The sequence below is a fragment of the Leucoraja erinacea genome, chromosome 14, assembly GCF_028641065.1.
Source record: "Leucoraja erinacea ecotype New England chromosome 14, Leri_hhj_1, whole genome shotgun sequence".
In the NCBI taxonomy this organism is placed as follows: Eukaryota; Metazoa; Chordata; class Chondrichthyes; order Rajiformes; family Rajidae; genus Leucoraja; species Leucoraja erinaceus.
Genome location: NC_073390.1, coordinates 38756768 through 38776662, shown reverse-complemented (window position 1 = coordinate 38776662; position 19895 = coordinate 38756768). Strand labels below are relative to the sequence as shown.

At 43.6% G+C, this 19895-nt stretch overlaps 1 protein-coding gene across 1 annotated transcript in view; it reads right to left on the bottom strand.

The window, feature by feature from the left end:
• LOC129703604 (endothelin-converting enzyme-like 1) overlaps window positions 1-19895 on the bottom strand; it is an 86953-nt gene that overhangs the window by 35353 nt on the left and 31705 nt on the right. The window contains exons 3-7 of the mRNA XM_055646204.1: window positions 14493-14603; window positions 11762-11854; window positions 11539-11663; window positions 3148-3370; window positions 2939-3037 (exon numbers count right to left, since the gene is read on the bottom strand). Of these exons, the coding sequence (XP_055502179.1) occupies window positions 2939-3037; window positions 3148-3370; window positions 11539-11663; window positions 11762-11854; window positions 14493-14603 (651 nt within the window). The remainder of the gene's footprint in view (window positions 1-2938; window positions 3038-3147; window positions 3371-11538; window positions 11664-11761; window positions 11855-14492; window positions 14604-19895) is intronic.

The following is a 19895-nucleotide window of genomic DNA, read 5'->3' as shown; positions in this document are numbered from 1 at the left end:
TCTCTCTTTCTCTCTCCCCCGTCTCTCTCGCTTTCTCTCTCTCCCCTCCTTTCTCCCTCTCTCCTCTCTCCCCCCCCCTCCTCCCCCCCCCCTCCCCTCCCCCCCTCTCCTCTTCCCCCTCTCTCTCCCCCTCCTCTCCCTCTTTTTCTCACCCTCCTCCCATCCATCCCCTCCCCTAAACCCCCCTCCCCTCCACACACCCCCAACCTCCACCCTCCCTGCCTCCCGTCTCCTCCCCCCTCCCCTCTCTCTCTCCGTCTGTCTCTCCCTCTCTCCCTCTCTCACTCCCTCCCCCTCCCTCTCCCCCTCGCTCCCCCTCTCTCCCCTCTCTCGCCCCCTCCTCCCCCCTCTCCCCTCCTCTCCCCTCCCCCCCCCCCTCTTCTCCTCCCCCCCCCCCTCCCCCCCTCCCCCCCCCTCCCCCCCCCTCTCCTCCCCCCCCCCTCCTCTCCCCCCCTCTCCTCTCCTCCCCCCCCCCTCCCTCTCCCCCCTCTCCTCTCCTCTCCCACTCCCCCTCTCTCTCTTTTTCTCCCCCTCCATCCGCTCCCCCACCGTCCCTCCCCTAAACCCCCCTCCCCTCCACACACCCCTACCCCTTCCCTCCACCCTCCACCCTCTCCCCCTCCCTGCTCCCCCACCTCTCCCCCTCCTCTCACCTCACCCCCCTCTCGGCACACACCCTCTCCTCCCCCTCCTGTCCTCAAATCCCTCCTCTCCCCCGCTCTCCTCTCCCCCTCCTCTCCCCCCCCCTCTCTCTCTCTCCCCTTTTTCTCCCACTCCTCCCCTCCATCCCCTCCCCCACAGTCCCTCTGCTAAACCCCCCTCCCCTCCACACACCCCCCCTACCCCCCCTTACCTCCACCCCCCCCCTCACCCCCTCCCTTCACCTCTCCCCCCCCCTCTCTCCCCCCTCTCTCCCCCTCACTCTCACCCTCTCTCTCTCCTCCCCTTCACTCCCACCTTTCCCCTCTCACCCACCATCCCTCTTCTCCTCCTCGCCACCCCCTCTCCCTCATGCCCCTCTCTCTGTGTCTCTGCCCCTTCTCTCTCTGCCCCTCACTCTCTACCCCCCCCCCCCCCCCCCCCCCTCTCTCTAGGTGTGACTGCAAGTTGGGGGCTATGCGTCAGTAGATAGGGTGGTTATGGGGTAAAAGGAGCAAATTAATATTAATATAATATCAAGGGGGGTAATTAGCGTGAGTGCGGGGGGGGGAGATAGTTAGTGTGTGTGACGCTGCATGCCGCCTCCCCCCCCCCCCCCCCCCCCCCCACAACCGCATGTTGGGGGAACAGACCCAACGGGTCTGCACTTGGTCTAGTATTCCTCTAAAACTTTCCTAACCATGTATCTGTCCAAAGGTTTTTCAAATATTGCTATTGGACCCGTCTCAACTGCTTCCTCTGTCAGCTTGTTCCATACACTGTGTAAAAAAGTTGCCCTCAGATTTCGATTAAATATTTATTTTCTCATCTTAAACTAATGTTCTCTGGTTCTTGATTCCCTACCCTGGGTAAAATACTGTGCATTCATGGTATTGACAGAATGAATGGTGCGCTCAGTGAAGAGTTACAATGTACAAACAAGTATAATTTCACTGTTGATGGTGGGTAGTACTTCACAGAAGCTCTATCTGAAGCTGTTAGATACAAACCTAACTTGTGTCATATATTGATGATGCCACATCAAATGATGTAGTATCCTCACAGAACACTCAACGATCCTGTAAGTCTTTATCGAGCTGTTTAGTTTAATGCGTGTTGGCTAGCTTCCCAATAGCTGGCACAAGACTGCTAGGATAGTGGAGGAGAGTGCAGAATTGATTGGGCTGGGTGTGATGCTGTTTTGTTGAGTCTGAGGCCAAGATCAATGCTTGGTGATGCATTCAGCCTATTCTAATTATTATTTGTAACAATGTTTTTTCTGGATTGGATGTTCAGAGAGTACTTGTAGTGCATCTGGGATACTACATAGGCAGATAGGATTTCTTCTCCTGAGAGAACGAGATGGGATCTTATATGCCCTGTTTATTTTTCTAGATGGTTCTATCTTGTTTTACATTCCAGACAGATGCTCATAATAAGTCTCTTGATTCAAAGTCAAGACCTCTGAACTAAGGAACTGGAGATGCTGGAATCTTATGTAGAAGTAATTCCATGGGTCAAGCAGCATCTCTGGAGGGCATGAACAGGCAACATTGCAGGTCGAGACCCTTCTTCGGATTGACAGATGGAAGATAACTGGCAGAAAAGGGTGGGCACCCTTCTTCCCTAACCAGGCTGAAGGAAGGTCTCGACCTGAAACGTCACCCAGAGATGCTGCCTGTCCTGCTGAGTTACTCCAGCTTTTTGTGTCTATCTTCGGTTTAAACCAGCATCTGCAGTTCTTCCTTACACATGGATAAGACAGGTTTGGATGGATACGGGCCAAACGTGAACAGGTGGGACTAGTGTAATTGGGACATGTTGGCCGGTGTGGGCCAGTTGGGCCGAAGGGCCTGTTTCCACGCTGTATCACTCTGTGACTCTATGACTCTAACTATGCCATATTTCTTCATTCTTGCCACTTGTTATTAAAAAACAATTTTTATGCAATTTTTTTTTCAATGTCATAGGAAAGGCAGAACTCAACAAACTGATATTGTGTTTACAATATTGAGATCTGCTCTAGTAGAAAGTGAAGTTGTCTCTGTGTAACAATGGTACATGCACAATGTAACTCGTATGTGGGAAGCACCATAGACTATACAACAATGAGCTCTTTCTTCTTCACATGCAAATAAGTTGTAATCTAATTATAGACACAGACCGGAACTGATGTTTTGTCATAGATCTTCCGCTGTGTTTCATGTCAAAGCTAATTAGATGATTTAAAATCCAATATAAAAACCCAATATTATTTAGTGCTGCTTAATGATATTTCAGATAGATTTCTGGAACAGACCTTTGCTCTTGCTGCTTCTTTTGTCTCTTCATCCATCCAATCTAATTCATCTAGCCGATGATCAAATGCATGTTTAATGTCTTCAACCAGTTGTTGAACCTTATCAGAATAAAAATAATAATCGTTTTACAAGCTGATGGCTTATTTGCATGATAATTCAAATAATATTGAATTAATCTGCTGTTAGAATCTTAATGGAAAATACTTACTTTCATTTTGCTGGAAGATGAAAAGTATTCCTCAACAAAAAGAGCTCCCAGTGCCATTCCAAACTGCTTGTTGGCTTGGTCCAAGCACATCTTACCCAGATCAAGCTGCTTCTCGGTACCATCCAATTCTTTTGAGAAGTTATGAATTGCATCTCTGAATGGTGTGGACAGATGCTCACTCAGGGCAACCACGATACGCCAAATCATATAATTATGCAGCACCCTGAAATCACAGATAGATGATCGCAGGTGTCACGTTACACATTCTTGAATTAATTCTGCACTTTATTTACTTCTGTTGTTAATATTTTTACATGAACACAATGAACCATTCAGAGCCATACAGAACTGTTCGACATACCTGGTGAAATTTCGACACATTTAACACCAGCTTTACTTTCTTCTTTGGGAAATGAATCCTTCAAGTTACTTTCAAATAATAGGATTTATACTAGGATTACTTCTTGCATATTCGTTCGTGGATCTCTCTTCATCTCAGGGAGTCAAAATCTTCTGCAAATCTACAGACTCTCCCCCCCCCCCACCTCCACTGCATCTTTTCCCACTCTGTCTCTTGTAAGGTTGCCAACCATTACTCTCAGTTTCTCCATCCCACCCACATCAGGATGACGTTTTCTACACTCGGACTGCCAAAATGTCCTCCATCAGGTAACATGGCTTTTTACCTGCCGTTGTTAGTGGAGCCCTCACACACATTGTCTTGGTTTCCCTCACATTTGCTCTCCCAACCACGTATCCAGACAGAACAGAGATAGAGGTCCTCTGTCATCTCCTTTCACCTCACCACTTTGCATCTAGCAGATCATCCATCATCACTTTCACCTGCTCCAATTGGATCTTGGGACATAAACAGCTTTGCAGGTGAGGCGGAGATTTGTATGCACCTATGTCGAAGGGACCAAGCACAAACCAAGCCACTGTATTACAGAGCACTTGTGTGCTGTGAGGCCAAACACCAACTGGAACAGTACCTCATATTCCATAGACTACGAGGTACTGTCTCGTATTCTATCAAGCTAGAATACGAGGTAGTGTATTCTTGGGTAGCCTACAACCCGATCTATAAACTTTTCAATTTCAGGTAACCCACTCCCACTGGCTCATCAGGTTCTCTTCCCTGTGCTCATCTTTTCTATTCCTTCCACTCTCCCACTCCCACCCTTCACTCTCATCACCAAGACTCATTGTGCTCCCTACCTGGTTCCATCTCCCCATCACCCACATACCCTTCTGCTGGTCTTTTCCCCTTGCACCATCTTTCCTATTGCCTCGCCCCCTCTGTTGGTTCCAACTGTCACCCACCAGCCTCTGTCTCACCTCTTCTCACTTATTTGTACCAGCTTTCTATCTTCTACAAATACCAAAACAATAACCACCTCTTTGCCCATAGATGCCGCTTGACCTGCTGAATTCTTCTTGGTGATGCATTTATGATGCAGTTTATTTTTTGCAGTAGGATCCCTAAGTTTAGAAACATAGAAAAATAGATGCAGTAGGCCATTCGGCCCTTTGAGCCAGCAGCGCTGTTCAATATGATAATGACTGATCATCTAAAATCAGTAACCCGTTCCTGCTTTTCCCCCATATCCCTTGATTCCTTTAGCCCTAAGAGCTAAATCTAACTTTCTCTTGAAAACATTCAGTGAATTGGCCTCCACTACCTTCTGTGGCAGAGAATTCCATAGATTCACCACTCTCTGGGTGAAAACATTTTTCCTCATCTCAGTCATAAATGGCTTACCCCTTATTCTTAAACTGTGACCTCCTGGTTCTGGACTCCCCCCAACAGCGGGATATTTTTCCTGCATCTAGCCTGTCCAATCCTTTAAGAATTTTATTAATTTTTATAAGATTCTCTCTCATCCTTCTAAATTCCAGTGAATACGTTAACTATGGCTTCTTCAAGCTCAGCAGAACTCTCGAAGTGTTGATTGAGATTTCCCAGGGAGGTGACTCACCAAGGTACCTCTGGGTTAGCCTGGACAAACTCTAGCTCTCACCCTTGTAGCCAGATATAATGGAAGAGACTGCCAAGAGTTATTGCAGAGAGTTGTGCATGTAGCCCAGTCCATCATTCATCACACTGACCAGCCTCCCCACCACCAACTCCAGCTACACTTCACACCACCTCCGGAAAGCAGGCAATATAAATAAGGACCTTTGTCATTCCCACTTCCATCGGGCAGCTTGAAAGCATGCACCACCAGATTCAGGAACAGCTTCTTCTCCACTATAATCAGACTACTGAATGGTCCTCCTACAAGCTACGGTGTAGTCTCCATCTTCCAACCTACCTCATTGTGGACGGTGGACTTTTTACTTTGTAACTGTAATGCTACATTCTGCACTTTGATGTTTTTCTCTTCTAGTATGATCTGGTCTGACTGGATAATGTACAAACACAGCTTTTCACTGTACCACGGTACATGCACAATATACCAATACATGCTGGGATACAAAGTGCTGGAGTAACTCAGCGGGTCACACAAAGTGCTGGAGTAAATCCAACACTTTGTGTCCTTGTGTGAAACCAGATCTGCCGTTCCTTGTTTCTACCAATACAGGCTCATTAAGGTGTGAGAGAAGGTGTCCCACCGAATGTCCCTGTCTTGGACAGTGGATATCAGTGTGGTGAAACCCAGCATTATACTCCCACTCATAGACATCTGCAGTTCCTTACTACAACTCCCCTGCCTTTTAATCAGAGCTTTGACCTGATGTTTTTAATCAGTCTCGGAGATCTTGACACGCCCTCTGTCCCCTTGTGCCAGAGCGACTCTATGAGAAGATGCAAACACACTTGTTTTTATTTAATAAGTCATGCCCGAATATTTTCTGCTGGTTTGCCTTTTACTCAACAATCAGATTTAAGAATCGGTCATAGACGCAAGTAACAAGTGCTGGAGTAAGTCAGCGGGTCAGGCAGCATCTCTGGAGAAAAGGAAGAGGTTGTAGCGGGGACTCTCAGGAATCCAGTCAAAAACCAAGCGGAACACAAGTTGTGTGTACGAGACATATTTTATTCTCTCCAATACAGCTCCCTACTCCTCCCTGGTCACGGGCATTGCCTGGCCTTAAATACCTACTCGGGTAAAAACCCTGTGACTAGCGCCTCCCACACCGAGACGCCTCCCTCTAGAGCAGAGGGTTCGTTGCGCCCGTGGCTTGCCACCAGGTGCTGCCGCAAGGTGACGTTTCAGGTCAAGACCTTTCTTCAAACTCGGTCTATTGCTTCACCGAAGAAAAACTTTTGCTCTTAAAACTAACACATCCACCTGTGAAGCCAAAACTCTGCTGGCAACAAAATGGTAAATGGGTCAAACGCGAGTTAACGTCTGCTTTAAGTGAATCAACTGCGAGTGAATCTGTAATGTGTTTAAACCACTTGTGTATTCCGAGGTTCTGTTTGAGTGCAAACATTTGGAATGATCATTGATGGCCTGTCATGGGGTGTGAGAAAACAAATATAACGCTTCACTGTCGGCTGTCAGGATACAAGCTGTGTAAATAAACATTATTACATTACGACAGTGTTCATAAACCCCCTTATGTTTACCATTGTTTAATGTCATTTGTTTAGTTATGTTCACTCACCATCAAAGCTTTCCTTTCTGCTTTTGATTCTGGAGGCAGGCAGGAAGCCTCTACCATGAGAGGCGGCTTCTAACACAGTCTCTAATGGGAATCGTGCCCAAGGCACAGGCAATGCACACGGGTTCTTTGGACAGTGACAGTCGGAAAAATAATGGGCATTATGGAAAATGAATCCAAAAAACGTCCTCAGGGATATTCACCCGTAAATTTATACTGGGAATGCAAAAGATAACTACTATGAGTCATAGGACTCCATTAAATTAACATCAGAACATCCAGCCATCACAAGCCAGTGGAGTTGGAGGCTGGGTTTAAATGTAAAAATATTAATTATTTTAAAATATGTCAATTTCTGGTACAATCAGAGCAATGTTTAGGATTCAGTATGAAACTGGTTCTGGAGATACTAATTTACTCCAATGTGCCAACGAGGTCATGTGCCTTCAACTCAAACACATTATTGGCCATAGGAACTGCATGCGCAGTTTCCCAAATTTCTGGAAAACTCTGCAATTAAAGTGAAGCAGGAAGGCAGAGTTTATCCCTGGGTCTGTGCAAAACAATACCAACTTGCATCATTCATTTAATCCACAGCACAAACTCTTCAATCGTCCAACCATCCGGGCATCCCATAATTTTCCACAGGTGCGGCTGCATTCTGTCCCTCAGCATCACTCCAAATATATGGGAACCATCACCTCTTCCACTTCCCAAAAGGACAAGCAGTAAAACGGATGAAAGGTCACAATCTGAAAAGTTCAATCTGTTTCTTCCTGCATGGATATGGTCTAATCTCACGAATATCTCCGGTCATAACCTCGACTTCCAGTCCAACCTCATATTAACCAACATTAATAAAGTTTAAAAAAAAAGTAAAAATATACTTGTAGTGAGATGCGATGTGAGACAATTTATCAATTCTGAAGGCAGTGCCCAGAACTACAAATGCTCCTCCCATCCAATGTGGCAAGTTATGTTTCCTTTCATCTGATGTCGTCTGCTCCTACATGAAGGCAGCTACTGAATGCTCCATCCTATCCACAAGCCAGACCTTGACCTGTATTAACCCCCTCCTTCAACCCCATTCTGCCATTGTTTTCCCAGTAATGTTCTGTCCAACTGCACCCGCAGGTTTTGGATATGTATTTGGACAGGTGCATGGATAGGAGAGGTTTGGATAGCTATGGGTCAAGTGTAGGCAAGTAGGATTAGCTCAGTTGGGTGACATTATGGTGCCCTGAAATGGGGGGCATTATGTATAAACACAGCTGTAATTTCACACAGAGAGTGGTGAATCTCTGGAACTCTCTGCCACAGAAGGTAGTTGAGGCCAGTTCATTGGCTATATTTAAGAGGGAGTTAGATGTGGCCCTTGTGGCTAAAGGGATCATGGGGCATGGAGAGAAGGCAGGTACGGGATACTGAGTTGGATGATCAGCCATGATCATATTGAATGGCGGTGCAGACTCGAAGGGCCGAATGGCCTACTCCTGCACCTATTTTCTATGTTTCCATGTTTCTAAAAAGTGATACCAAAATGTATAAAAATACCCTTTAATAAAATTTGACAATGTGCACTTTAACCACACGTGATTTTTTCTATTACAAATCTCAAATTGTGGAGTACAGAGGCAAATAAATAAATGATGAGTCTTTGTCCCAAACATTATGGAGGGCAGTGTACACCATGCTTTGCCATAAAAGACGGAGTATTTCTGGCATGGCACCAATGTAGGGGATCGGGTATTAGAGTTCCTGATGCTGCTTCTTGATGTCTAGTCCTGGAATGAAATTCCCATTTGAGTCATAATTTCTTCAGATATTTAAACAATCTTAATTTTTTAAGTGATTTTATTTTTATAGGTTTTAGCATAATTCAGTTTCTCCCTTAACTTTACTTCCTGATGTGTGAACGATTTCATGTTGTGCTGCTGCTGGGATGTTTCACCTGTGTGGACTCAGCTCACTGGATGCCCTCTGGCAAATCTACAGAGTTAAAGGTGAATTGGTTAGTGTTTGCGATAAAGGTCTGTCTTAAACCTCCAGTCAGTGCAATCGTTCTGAATCTACACTGTCTATTTTCTGTTTTTGCATGCCCAACAAAGTTTCTCACTGTATCTCAGTACATGTGACTATAATAACAAACTAAATTAAACCAAGATCTTTGACAGTATATACTGAATTGAGAAACATCTGCCACAGAGCTGCTACTGAAAACAGAATCATTCGTATTTGGAACAAATGATTGAAATCCCTATACTGAAAGCAGATTATAATTTTAAAATGGAATGCAATCACGGCTGAATTTTACATAAATGATGCCATTTTATAAAATGAATCCCAGTTGTCATTTTATAGAGGGGCTGTGAGACCTAAACTCTGCACAGAGCTCTGGGGCACAGAGGACAAGGCTCTGTGCAGATGCTTCGGTGCAAATCCTCTTGCAGTGAAGTCTAACATATCATCTGTAAACGTGGACTCATGACATGCAGTTCCCTCAGCTGATTCAGGGCCACGACGGCATGGTTCCCTACCTCGCTGGTCAGTGGTGGCCAATGGGAAATGACCACTTCATTGCAACTCTTCTTTTCCCTGTCAACCAAGTCTTACTCTGCACAGCTTATTATTTACCAAGCCGAGATGCTTTCATTTTGAACATTAACCTCTCCCACGGGATTTCATCAAAAGCGTTTGAAAGTTGAAATGTGCCACATCTGCTGGTTCTTCCTTATCTATTCTATGCATTACATCTTCACAAAGCCTCCAACAGATTTGTTAAGCATGATTTTCCTTTCATAAATTGAAGCTGACTTTGTCCAATCCAATTAATGTTTTCCAAGTGTTGTGTTATTACATCTTCTCTTACTGACAGGATGTTTGGAGGGGGAGGGGGGGAGTGCTGAGGACACGCGGTATTACCCTGCAGAATTAATGTATACACACAATCCTGGTACAATGTTGCAGAGTCTGTTACCCTGCAGAGTGAATGAGCACACAGCCCTGACTTCTTCCACGACCAAATGTTGATTCAACAATCTATGTCACAAGAATCTCAAATTAAATTGCATAAAATATATACTTTCTGTGCAATCCCTCCAGCCCCAAAGCCCCAGACTGAACAAATAACTGTAGTTGTACAGGAATGGCAAAACCTCTGCAGAGCCTGGAACGTTGCACCAGGGAGCCCCACTGATACAGAGGATGGGGTGGGTGGGTGCTCTCTGGTTGCCAGCAGCTCACTGTAGGTCTGGTGGGAGAGTGAGAGACCCAGGAGAGGCAAGAAGATTCAGAGGAGTCGTATTGTTCAGGGACCACTCCATGGCTGGTAAACCCAGCTATCGTTCTAGAGAGCAACACTTAAAGTTGTTACCAAAAACTGAAAGTTTGAGAAATGATGCAAACGGCTACCTTCTGTGGTCATAAAGACAGCAAGTTTCAAGGATGAGATTGAAGCAGTGAAAGAAATTCTCTGAGTTTCAGTAAAATGTCAACATTTTGTGTTTTGTCTTGAATGCTTTTCTTTAATGAGTTATCTGTAGAGATAATGCCATTTATTTGGAATGGATATCAAACTGCTGTGAAATCTTTACTTCCTGTGAATTTGTAAACTCTGACAGATAGTAAGGGTTTTATGGTTTATTTTTTATCTTTGTAAATCTAATGCAAACAGCTCGACATAATGAGCTAACCAGGAGAGAAATATCCGAGCAGCCTGCTGGTTCACAGTGTCAGTGCAACTATCACTTTCCGTGTGTGGTGCATCAGGATAACTGAAATCTGGAGTGTTCTTCCATTCAGTGTCGGTGCTGTTTCAGGGCAGTCCGCGGTGCCGGACACCTCACCACACACCCCACACCCCCACACCCTCTCACCCCCTCATCCCCACACTCCACCTCCCTCACCCCTGGCCCCCACACTTGCGGCCCCACACCCGTGGTTCGACATCTCACACCCCTCACATACTCCTCACCCTATGCCACTTACCACACCTCTCCCCACCTCCATCACCCCACCCCTTGCCCCCACCCCACCTCCCTCACCCCACCCTCCCTCACCCCTCGCCCCACACCCCTACCTCTGAACTTCTACATCTGAGGTGTAATCCTTAAATAAAATGCTCCTTAAATTAACCTCCTTGCGAACTAAACTCAGACTTAATCTACACAAATATAGCAAGAGGAGAGGTCTACTGGATTGGGAAGTATCAAAAAATTCTGCTCAAATTCTATGGTTTTACATCATGTGTCAAAAATTCAACTCTCACTGAAAGAGGACATACCCAGTGGAAGTCAGCAGAATGTCACATTCAATTTGGAAAAAAGAACTCATCAATGAATCTCATTGTAACTCATTTTCACCTCTCACACAGTTAACAATAACCTGTTTCCTTTATCATTGTTTTTGCATATCTTCCATTCAATTGTTCCATATCTCTCTCTATCATCATCAATATCTCTTGTTTCCCTTTCCCCTGACTCTCAGTCTCAAGAAGGGTCTCGTCCCAAAACGTCATACACTCCTTCTCTCCACAGATGCTGCCTGACCCACTGAGTTACTCCAGCCATTTGTGTCTATCTTCGGTTTAAACCAACATCTGCAGTTCCTTCTTATACAATTTGTTAATTGATTTGATTTGTATCCCAGTTTCTACAAGCTATATTGACCATAATTTAATCCACAAAGCACAGTTTAGTAAATATACTGAGAATAACAAGAGAAGCATGGGAATTAGGTTACATAAAATTATATAGATTTCATATTTAAGAAACAGTTTACCTTGGAGAAGACTTTGATATGAGTTCTGAAACTTTATGCATGTACTCAGTGGCAAATACGACAATTTCTTCATCCTCTGAAAGATTATCGTGAAATATTCGGTCCAGTAAATACTTCCATTGAACCTGTGAAATTAAATTAAAGATAATTCCCAGTTAACAAATTTGATATAAAGGTGAGTAGATTATCTCTACCTTTCACAAACAAGCGAGCGGCTACTCACGGCGGGGGCTGTCCGCTGCAACTCCCTGATGGTCACCTTGTTGTACACGCTGTTGATGTCTCTTCTCACAGAATCAGACTCAGACATTGTTATCTTCAGCCACGTTTTTGAGGAAAAACACAGTTAGACAATGTGAATGGTTGCAAGATATTTTACTTAAAGTGACCTGTTACTCACATTGAAACATTGAAGAAAACAAGGTGACAAATCACTGCTGACTGGCACTGGAGATCTTGACAAAGTAGTAACGACAAAAACTAAACGCCTAATGAAGCAATTATTCTTACAATCCAGGTGTAATCTACCAACTGTGTTGTTCAACCTGTTAGGTCTTGCATGGAAAACATCAAAACAAAGGTACAAGATTGTGGCAGTGTCCCCAACATGACTACTTTGATTTGTGGAAGTTTTAATGCTTACAACACACATTTAAATTAAATGCTACACGGAAGAAAGGATTCAGAGTGCTGGAGTAACTCAGCGGGTCAGGCAACATCTGTGGAGAACATGGATAGGTGACATTTCACAGTGCTGGAGTAACTCAGCAGGTCAGGCAGCATCTGTGGAGAACATGGATAGGTGACATTTCACAATGCTGGAGTAACTCAGCGGGTCAGGCAGCATCTCTGAGAACATGGATAGGTGATGTTTCAGGTCGGGACCCTTCATTGAGATGCTGCCTGATCTGCTGAGCTACTTTGAGCTAGCAGCGCCATTCAATATGATCATGGCTGATCATCCAAAATCAGTACCCCATTCTGGCTTTTCCCCCCATATCCCTTGATTCCCTTAGACCTAAGAGCTAAATCTAACTCTCTCTTGAAAACATCCAGTGAACATCGACTGCCTACTGTGGCAGAGAATTCCACGAATTCACAATTCTGTGGGTGAAACAGTTGTTCCTCATCTCAGTCCTAAATGGCCTACCCCTTATTCTTAAACTGTGACTCTTGGTTCTGGACACCCTCATCGGGAACATTGTTCAATCCCTTAAGAATTTTATATGTTTCTATAAGATACCCTCTCATCCTTCTAAATTCCAATGAAAGCAAGCCCAGTCGACCTATTCTTTCATCAAACTTCAGTCCTGCCAACCCGGGAATTAAACTGGTGAACATACGCTGCACTCCCTCAATAGCAATAATATCCTTAATTAGGAGACCAAAATTGCACACAATACTCCAGGGCGGTCTCACCAGGGCCCTCTACAACTGCAGTCGAACCTCCTTGTTCCTAAACTCAAATCCTCTCGCAATGAAGGCCAACATGCCATTGGCTTTCTTCACTGCCTCCTGTACCTGCATGTGTACTTTCAGTGCACAAGCACACCCAGGTCCCCTTGCACCTCCCATTCTCCTAATCTGACACCATTCAGATAATAATCTGTCCTATTCTTGCCACCAAAGTGGATAACCTCACATTTATCCATATTATACTGCATCTGCGATGCTTCTGTCCACTCATCCAAGTCACCCTGCAGCCTCATAGCATCCTCCTCGCAGCTCACACTGCCACCCAGCTTTGTGTCATCCGCAAACTTAGAGATGTTACATTTAATTCCCTCGTCTAAATCTCTGCTGCGGTGCTCCGGACGCAGAGCCACCGCATTGTAGCCGGGGATAGAAGTAGCTCGGGTGGCTGTGAGCGGCCGCTGGGCTGGACAGCGGAACTGGTCGCCACCTCAGCGCCTTCTCCTGACCCCGCTCACCTCTGGCAGCTATCCGTCTAAAAACCTCTCTCCTGCCGCTCGCTGGCCTCACTCATGTCAGCTGCATCCCGCAAATCCTTAAATTCCAACAGCGCGATTAAGGTTACTGTGACATCCAGACCAGACCATCCAACACATCGTGAGTGACTGTTCCCTGGGGGCATCAAAGCCATCCACCCAGTAACTGATGCTTTCCTGGCCTGGATGTCTACCCTTGTTCTACAACTTTAGGCTGTGCACGCCATACGCAAGAAGAAGTCTGATAAAAACCTCATCTCATGCACATTCCTCCTTCACAGATCTCAGGAAACTTCAGCCATATTTCACTGATCTTTGAAAACATTGCTATCGTTATCTGTATTAATTATATTCTCAATTTGATCCCAAGAAAATTCCACAGTTTCACAACTCTCTGGGTGAAAAAGTTTTTCCTCATCTCCATTTGAAATGGCCTACCCTTTATTCTTAAACTGTGGCCTCTGGTTCTGACTCCCCCAACATTGAGAACATGTTTCCTGCCTCTAGCTTGTCCAAATCCTTAATAATCTTATATGTTTCAATAAGATCTCCTCTTATCCTTCTAAACTCCAGTGTACACAAGCCCAGCCGCTCCATTCTCTCAGCGTATGCCAGTCCCGCCATCCCGGGAATTAACGTTGTAAACCTACACTGGGCTCCCTCAATAGCAAGAATGTCCTTCTTCAAATTTGGAGACCAAAACTGCACGCAATACTCCAGGTGTGGTCTCACTAGGGCCCTGTACAACTGCAGAAGGACCTATTTGTTCCTATACTCAACTCCTCTTGTTATGAAGGCCAATATGCCATTCGCTTTCTTCACTGCCTGCTGTACCTGCATGCTTACTTTCAGTGACTGATGAACAAGGACCCCCAGATCTTGTTGTACTTCCTCTTTTCTCAACTTGACACTATTTAGATAGTAATTTCTAATGATTGTGATTAGAAGTAAAACAGGCAGAATAAATCTTAACCAGTTTGGCAGTTAGTTTGGTGCTTTACTTACATTTGCTAACTGTATTTCAAACTGTAATATCTCTTCCGTCTTCTTTTTGGCATTCTGTCCTCCAAGGAGACTTATTAATTTCTCCATCAGGTCTTTATATGCAATTAAAATCTGTGCAATGTAAAATATAAATTGACAAGAAATGAGTTGAGTTTGTTGTTATCAAATCATAATATTTAGCTAATTTTATAAGTTTCATGCCGCTTCCAAAAAAGAAGAGGTAATGACAAATGCCAAAGGGGAATTATTGAGATTTAAATTGATTTTCCTTCTCGAAAGGTTCTCTGACAAATCAATAAAAAGACATTGGTATGCTGCCACATCTGGAAATCGCTAATAGGAAAGCAGACACAAATTGACTGAAATGGCCATGGTGTTAAACAGACTGTTGGAGAAGTCAAACTATTTCCTTCAAAACACAGCAAAGAAGCCAACATTTATTTATTGTAGCTTTATTGTTTTACACAAAAATCGGTTACTTGAATCTATCAAATGGCAACATCTGAAAAGGGAGGCAGGAAAATGACGGATTTATATTATTTTCAGTAACAGCACAATAAATTAAACAGCACCTGAGTTTGAAGGCAGACTGTTTTTTAAAACAGCAGATGAACCGTTCTTTTGACCGATATTTGTAAAAAGTGTAGTAAAACTGGACATTCTAAAATGACTCGTGATTTGCAAAGAAACCTCAGGTAATGACATTCAGGCAAGAGACCTGCAATGACATTGCTTTACAATAGATTGCACTCTCCACTTCAGCTGGTGCCTCCACTACTGAGGAAGCCTGGCTGGAGGTTTGGAACTCACATTCACCCACAGGCAAACGGTGAACGAACCTTTTACCTTCAGCCATGGGCGGAAATCGCTTTTAAAACATGGGAGAGACACAATTTCCTGGCGGCCCGATAACAAGTGTGCATGACAACTAACAATTTTATCTCCTCCCATTGCCCCCCCCCCCACCTTGAGGGCTCCGCTCGCAGAGCCTGTGGACTTACCATCACGGAGTGCACAAACTAACAAGAAACTTTTGATAAATTAATAAAAATAAACATACATTAAGGGATGTTATATGAAGTATGTTTATTTTTGTTAGTTTATCGAAAGTTTCTTGTTAGTTTGTGAAAAGTTTATGTGTGTTTTCTATCTCTCTCTCTTCTCCAAAGTTAGTTCTGTTTGCCTTTATTTGCTTCATCGTTTTATCAAGTGTTGTCTATCACGTTTTAGCTTTTGAAAGATTTAAACAGGTATTGGACAGTCATTAAGGGCTCCAGACTGCGAGCACAGGCTTCCTGGCATGCAGGTACAGTCCCTTATTCACCCACGTTATGTAGTAATTTTTACCCATCATTTAGGGGTATTATATGAATTTTAAACATTAAGTATGTTTATTTTTGTTAGTTTATCAAAAGTTGCTTCATGTATGTTTTGTTACTTCGTGAAAAGTTTATGTGTGTTGTTTTCTCTCTTTGTCTCCCTCTCTCTCTCTCTCTCTCTCTCACACACACTCTCTACCAAGGTTAGTTCTTCTGTTTGCCTTTATTTGCTTCAGTTTTATTAAGGACAGTGGTGGGTAAAAATTACTAAATAATGTGGGTGAATGAGGGACTGTACCTGCACGCCAGGAAGCCCGTGGTCGCGGTCCGGAGCCCTTAATGACCGTCCGATATCCCGTTTAACTTTCAAAAGCTACAACGTTATAAATGAAACTAAATGAAACTGAAGCAAATAAAGGCAAACAGAAGAACTAACCTTGAGAGAGAGAGAGAGAGAGAGAGAAAACAACACACATAAACTTTTCACAAACTTACAAAAACATACATAAAGAAACTTTTAATAAACTAACAAAAATAAACATCCTTTTTAAAAATTCATATAACATTCCTGATGGGTAAAAATTACTACATAACTTGGGTGAATGAGGGACTGTACATGCACGCCAGGAAGCCCGTGGTCGCGTTCCGGAGCTCTTAATGACCGTCCGATACTCGTTTACATCTTTCCCATGACATCCACCAATACATCCAAAGTTAAAATGTTAATTGTAACCACATCAGGTGAGTTTTAAGAATTTCGCCCGTGAATTCTATTCAAAGGAATGCAGCGTCAGTAATATTGAAGGTCAAAACACAATTATATTTACTGAGGAATGCATATCGATGTATTGGTGACACATCATACAACAGTGTAAATACGATGTTAACTACTGGCAATTAACAAGCGCTAACAGTGGCAGTTCTGCAGTACTCAAGACCTTTTAAAGAATTTAGAATTACAAGGCAGTTTTGCTGCAACATGTTTCACAAAACATGGGGGGATTGTCCCGTTCCTCTCAAAACATTGGGGGGGACAGGTCCCCGTCCCCCCAGGATTTCCACCCATGCCTTCAGCTGGAGATCAGGCAGAAGCTGATAAAAAATTATAATGAGTCTACGTTATTTATTTCTGAAATTCCAGCTGACATTGGCAGATTGTCACCCATTGCACCTTCCATTATATAAAAACTTTAATCCAATTATGTGATACAACAAACGCTAGATCATTTTTGATCCATTGTCAGTTTCAGATAGTGAGATCATACACTGGAGGGAAACTGAAAAGTACACAACACATCCGAAATGTCCTCATTCTTTAGGGAATGGGGGGATTCCCCTCTTCAGGCACAGATGAGGCCCTCACGTGTCTCCTCGGTACCTCGCTGCTCAGCGCTTGCTTGCCCACCCCCGAGTCACAACAGGAACAGAGTCCCCCTAGTCCTTATCTTTCACCCCATCAGCCATTGATGATACAACTGCTGATGGTCGTAACATAATGAATTCTGAAGTGTATAGACACATCCTATCTGCTCAAGTTGAAACAAATGCCTCAAAACTCATTGGCTGGCAGTTCATTCTACAGCAAAACAATGCTCCCAAGGATATATAAAAAGCATGCTCAATTGGGTTCAGATAGGGTGATTGATTTGGCCACTCAAGAAATGACCAATTTTATTCAAAGCTAAAAATTGGTCATTTGTTGAGTGGCCACATCAATCACCCGATCTGATCCCAATTGAGCATGCCTTTTATATGTTGAAGAGAAAACTGAAGGGGATTAGCCCCCAAAACAAGCATAAGCAAAAGATGGCTGCAATACAAGCCTGGCAGAGCATCACCAGAGAAGACACCCAGCAACTGGTGATGTCCATGAATCGCAGACTTCAAGCAGTCATTGCATGCAAAAGATATGCAACAAAATACTAAACATGACTACTTTCATTTACATGACATTGCTGTGTCCCAAACATTATGGTGCCCTGAAATGGGGAGGACTATGTATAAACACTGCTGTAATTTCTACCTGGTGAAACCAAAATGTAGAAAAATGGCCTTTATTAAAATCTGACAATGTGCACTTTAACCACATGTTTTTTTTGTCTATTACAAATGTCAAATTGTGGAGTATAGAGGCAAATAAATAAATGACAGGTCTTTGTCCTAAACATTATGGAGGGCACTGTGTAGCTCTCATTCCCCTTGCCCCTGATTCTCGGTCTGATGAAGGGTCTCAACCCGAACATCATTTATTCCTTTTCTCCAGAGACCCGCTGAATTACTCCAGCATTTTGAGTATCTTCAAAATAAAATAATGATTTTCCACATTTATCCTAGAAAATACTCAACGGAAGGGAGAAGGGCCAATTCTCAATGCAATGCATCCATGCCAATCTTACCTCCAAACCCAATTATTCCAATGCTTTCTGGGATGGTCTTCTGTAAGGAACATAAAAAAGTTCAGAAGTAGGTGTAGGAGTCTGGGCTAAGACCCGATCCTTTGATCAACATGATCATGGCTAACATCAACATGATCTTTGGTTTTTTTCCTGCCCAAGCCAAATCATTTTTTTTTTCTTCAGCATCTATAAATCTTTGATATGAATGCAATCAATGACTGATTCTCCACAACCCTTAGGGGTAGAAAATTCTAAAGATGTGTCACTGTTTGAGTAAAGACATTTCTCCTCACCTCAGTCATCAATGGCCAACCCATTATTTTGAGTTTGTGACCTTAGCTCCAAATTTCTCAGCCTTTGTTACATCTACTTGGTTAAACCCGAAGAATCTTGTTTGTTTCAACCAGATCGCCACTCACTCTTCTTGTCAGAGACTAATAGATCATTGGATCATTAGACTAATAGATCATTAGATACTGAATAAACCAAGAGTTGAATTGCTACACTTTCTCCAATCATCATGTAGGCCACCCATGATAGTTTATCTGGGTTCTCACCAGAGCCTGGTGTAATTGTGCACAAGATTACCCTGAACTCGCATCCTGTGGCAACAAAGGCTAATGTATTGCCTTCCTCTTTGACTGCCGTTCTACCTGCTTGGTATTTTTCAGTGATGTGTACACACGGATACCTGATCCCTTTGACTGGTGACACTACTCAGGTCTCACCTTTTAAAATAAACCTCTGCATCCTCATCACCTCTCACAGTTCCACTTTGTATATTTGGTTCCATCACACAAATCACTGATAGATACCATGAACAGCTGATGTCTGAGCATTGAACCTTGCAGAATTCCACTATTAAACCTCTCACCCTGCAAAATATAAGTTATCCCGACGCCTTATTTTTTCACCTGTTATCGATCTCTCAATGCATGTTGCTCTATAACTTTCAATGCTAAGTTCTCTAACCTTGTACACCAACCTGGTACAGTTTCTACCATTCATGCCCCGGTAAATCCCCGGTAAATCCATTAGCCCTGTGCCTCTGGTCTGCTCCCTCTCCAGACCATCAGTGCTTCAAATAGGAAGTTCTCATTCTTATTTTCAAGCCCCATCTTTGGAAATTTCTGCAGCTCCATGCCTCTTTCAAAACTCTTCACTCCCCTTTTCTGCGTTACACCTCTGCAGCTTGCCAGGACAAAATTGAAGAATAGATTAGATGGGCATTGAACAAAAGAGGGATGAAGTGATGTGGGAACACAGCACATTTTATTATGTGGAGACACTTTCACCAGAAGGACAGCAGAGATTGAGGAAAGCTTCCCAAGAGAAGGTAAGGATTGGTGACAAATATCAGCTTGCTCGGTGAAGCCGACATCCTATAAATAAAACAGTGGTGGAGGACCACTAATGCAGACTGGCAGTTGCAATAAATGGCCTGTTTCTTTGCTGTTATTTCTAACATTCCAATTAATTCCAAGTTGTCTGTTACTCAAGCATGCTAGAGTATTATTTCCTGTGGGTTGACATTTAAAAATACAACCGCTGGTTGATGGAAGCCTCCCTTTCCTACAGATCACGAGAATTAAATCAAAATTGGAAATAAAACAGGGAATGCTAGAAATACTCAGAGGGTTGGGCAACATAAGTACATAAACTATGTTCATCTTTAATGTCAATGACCT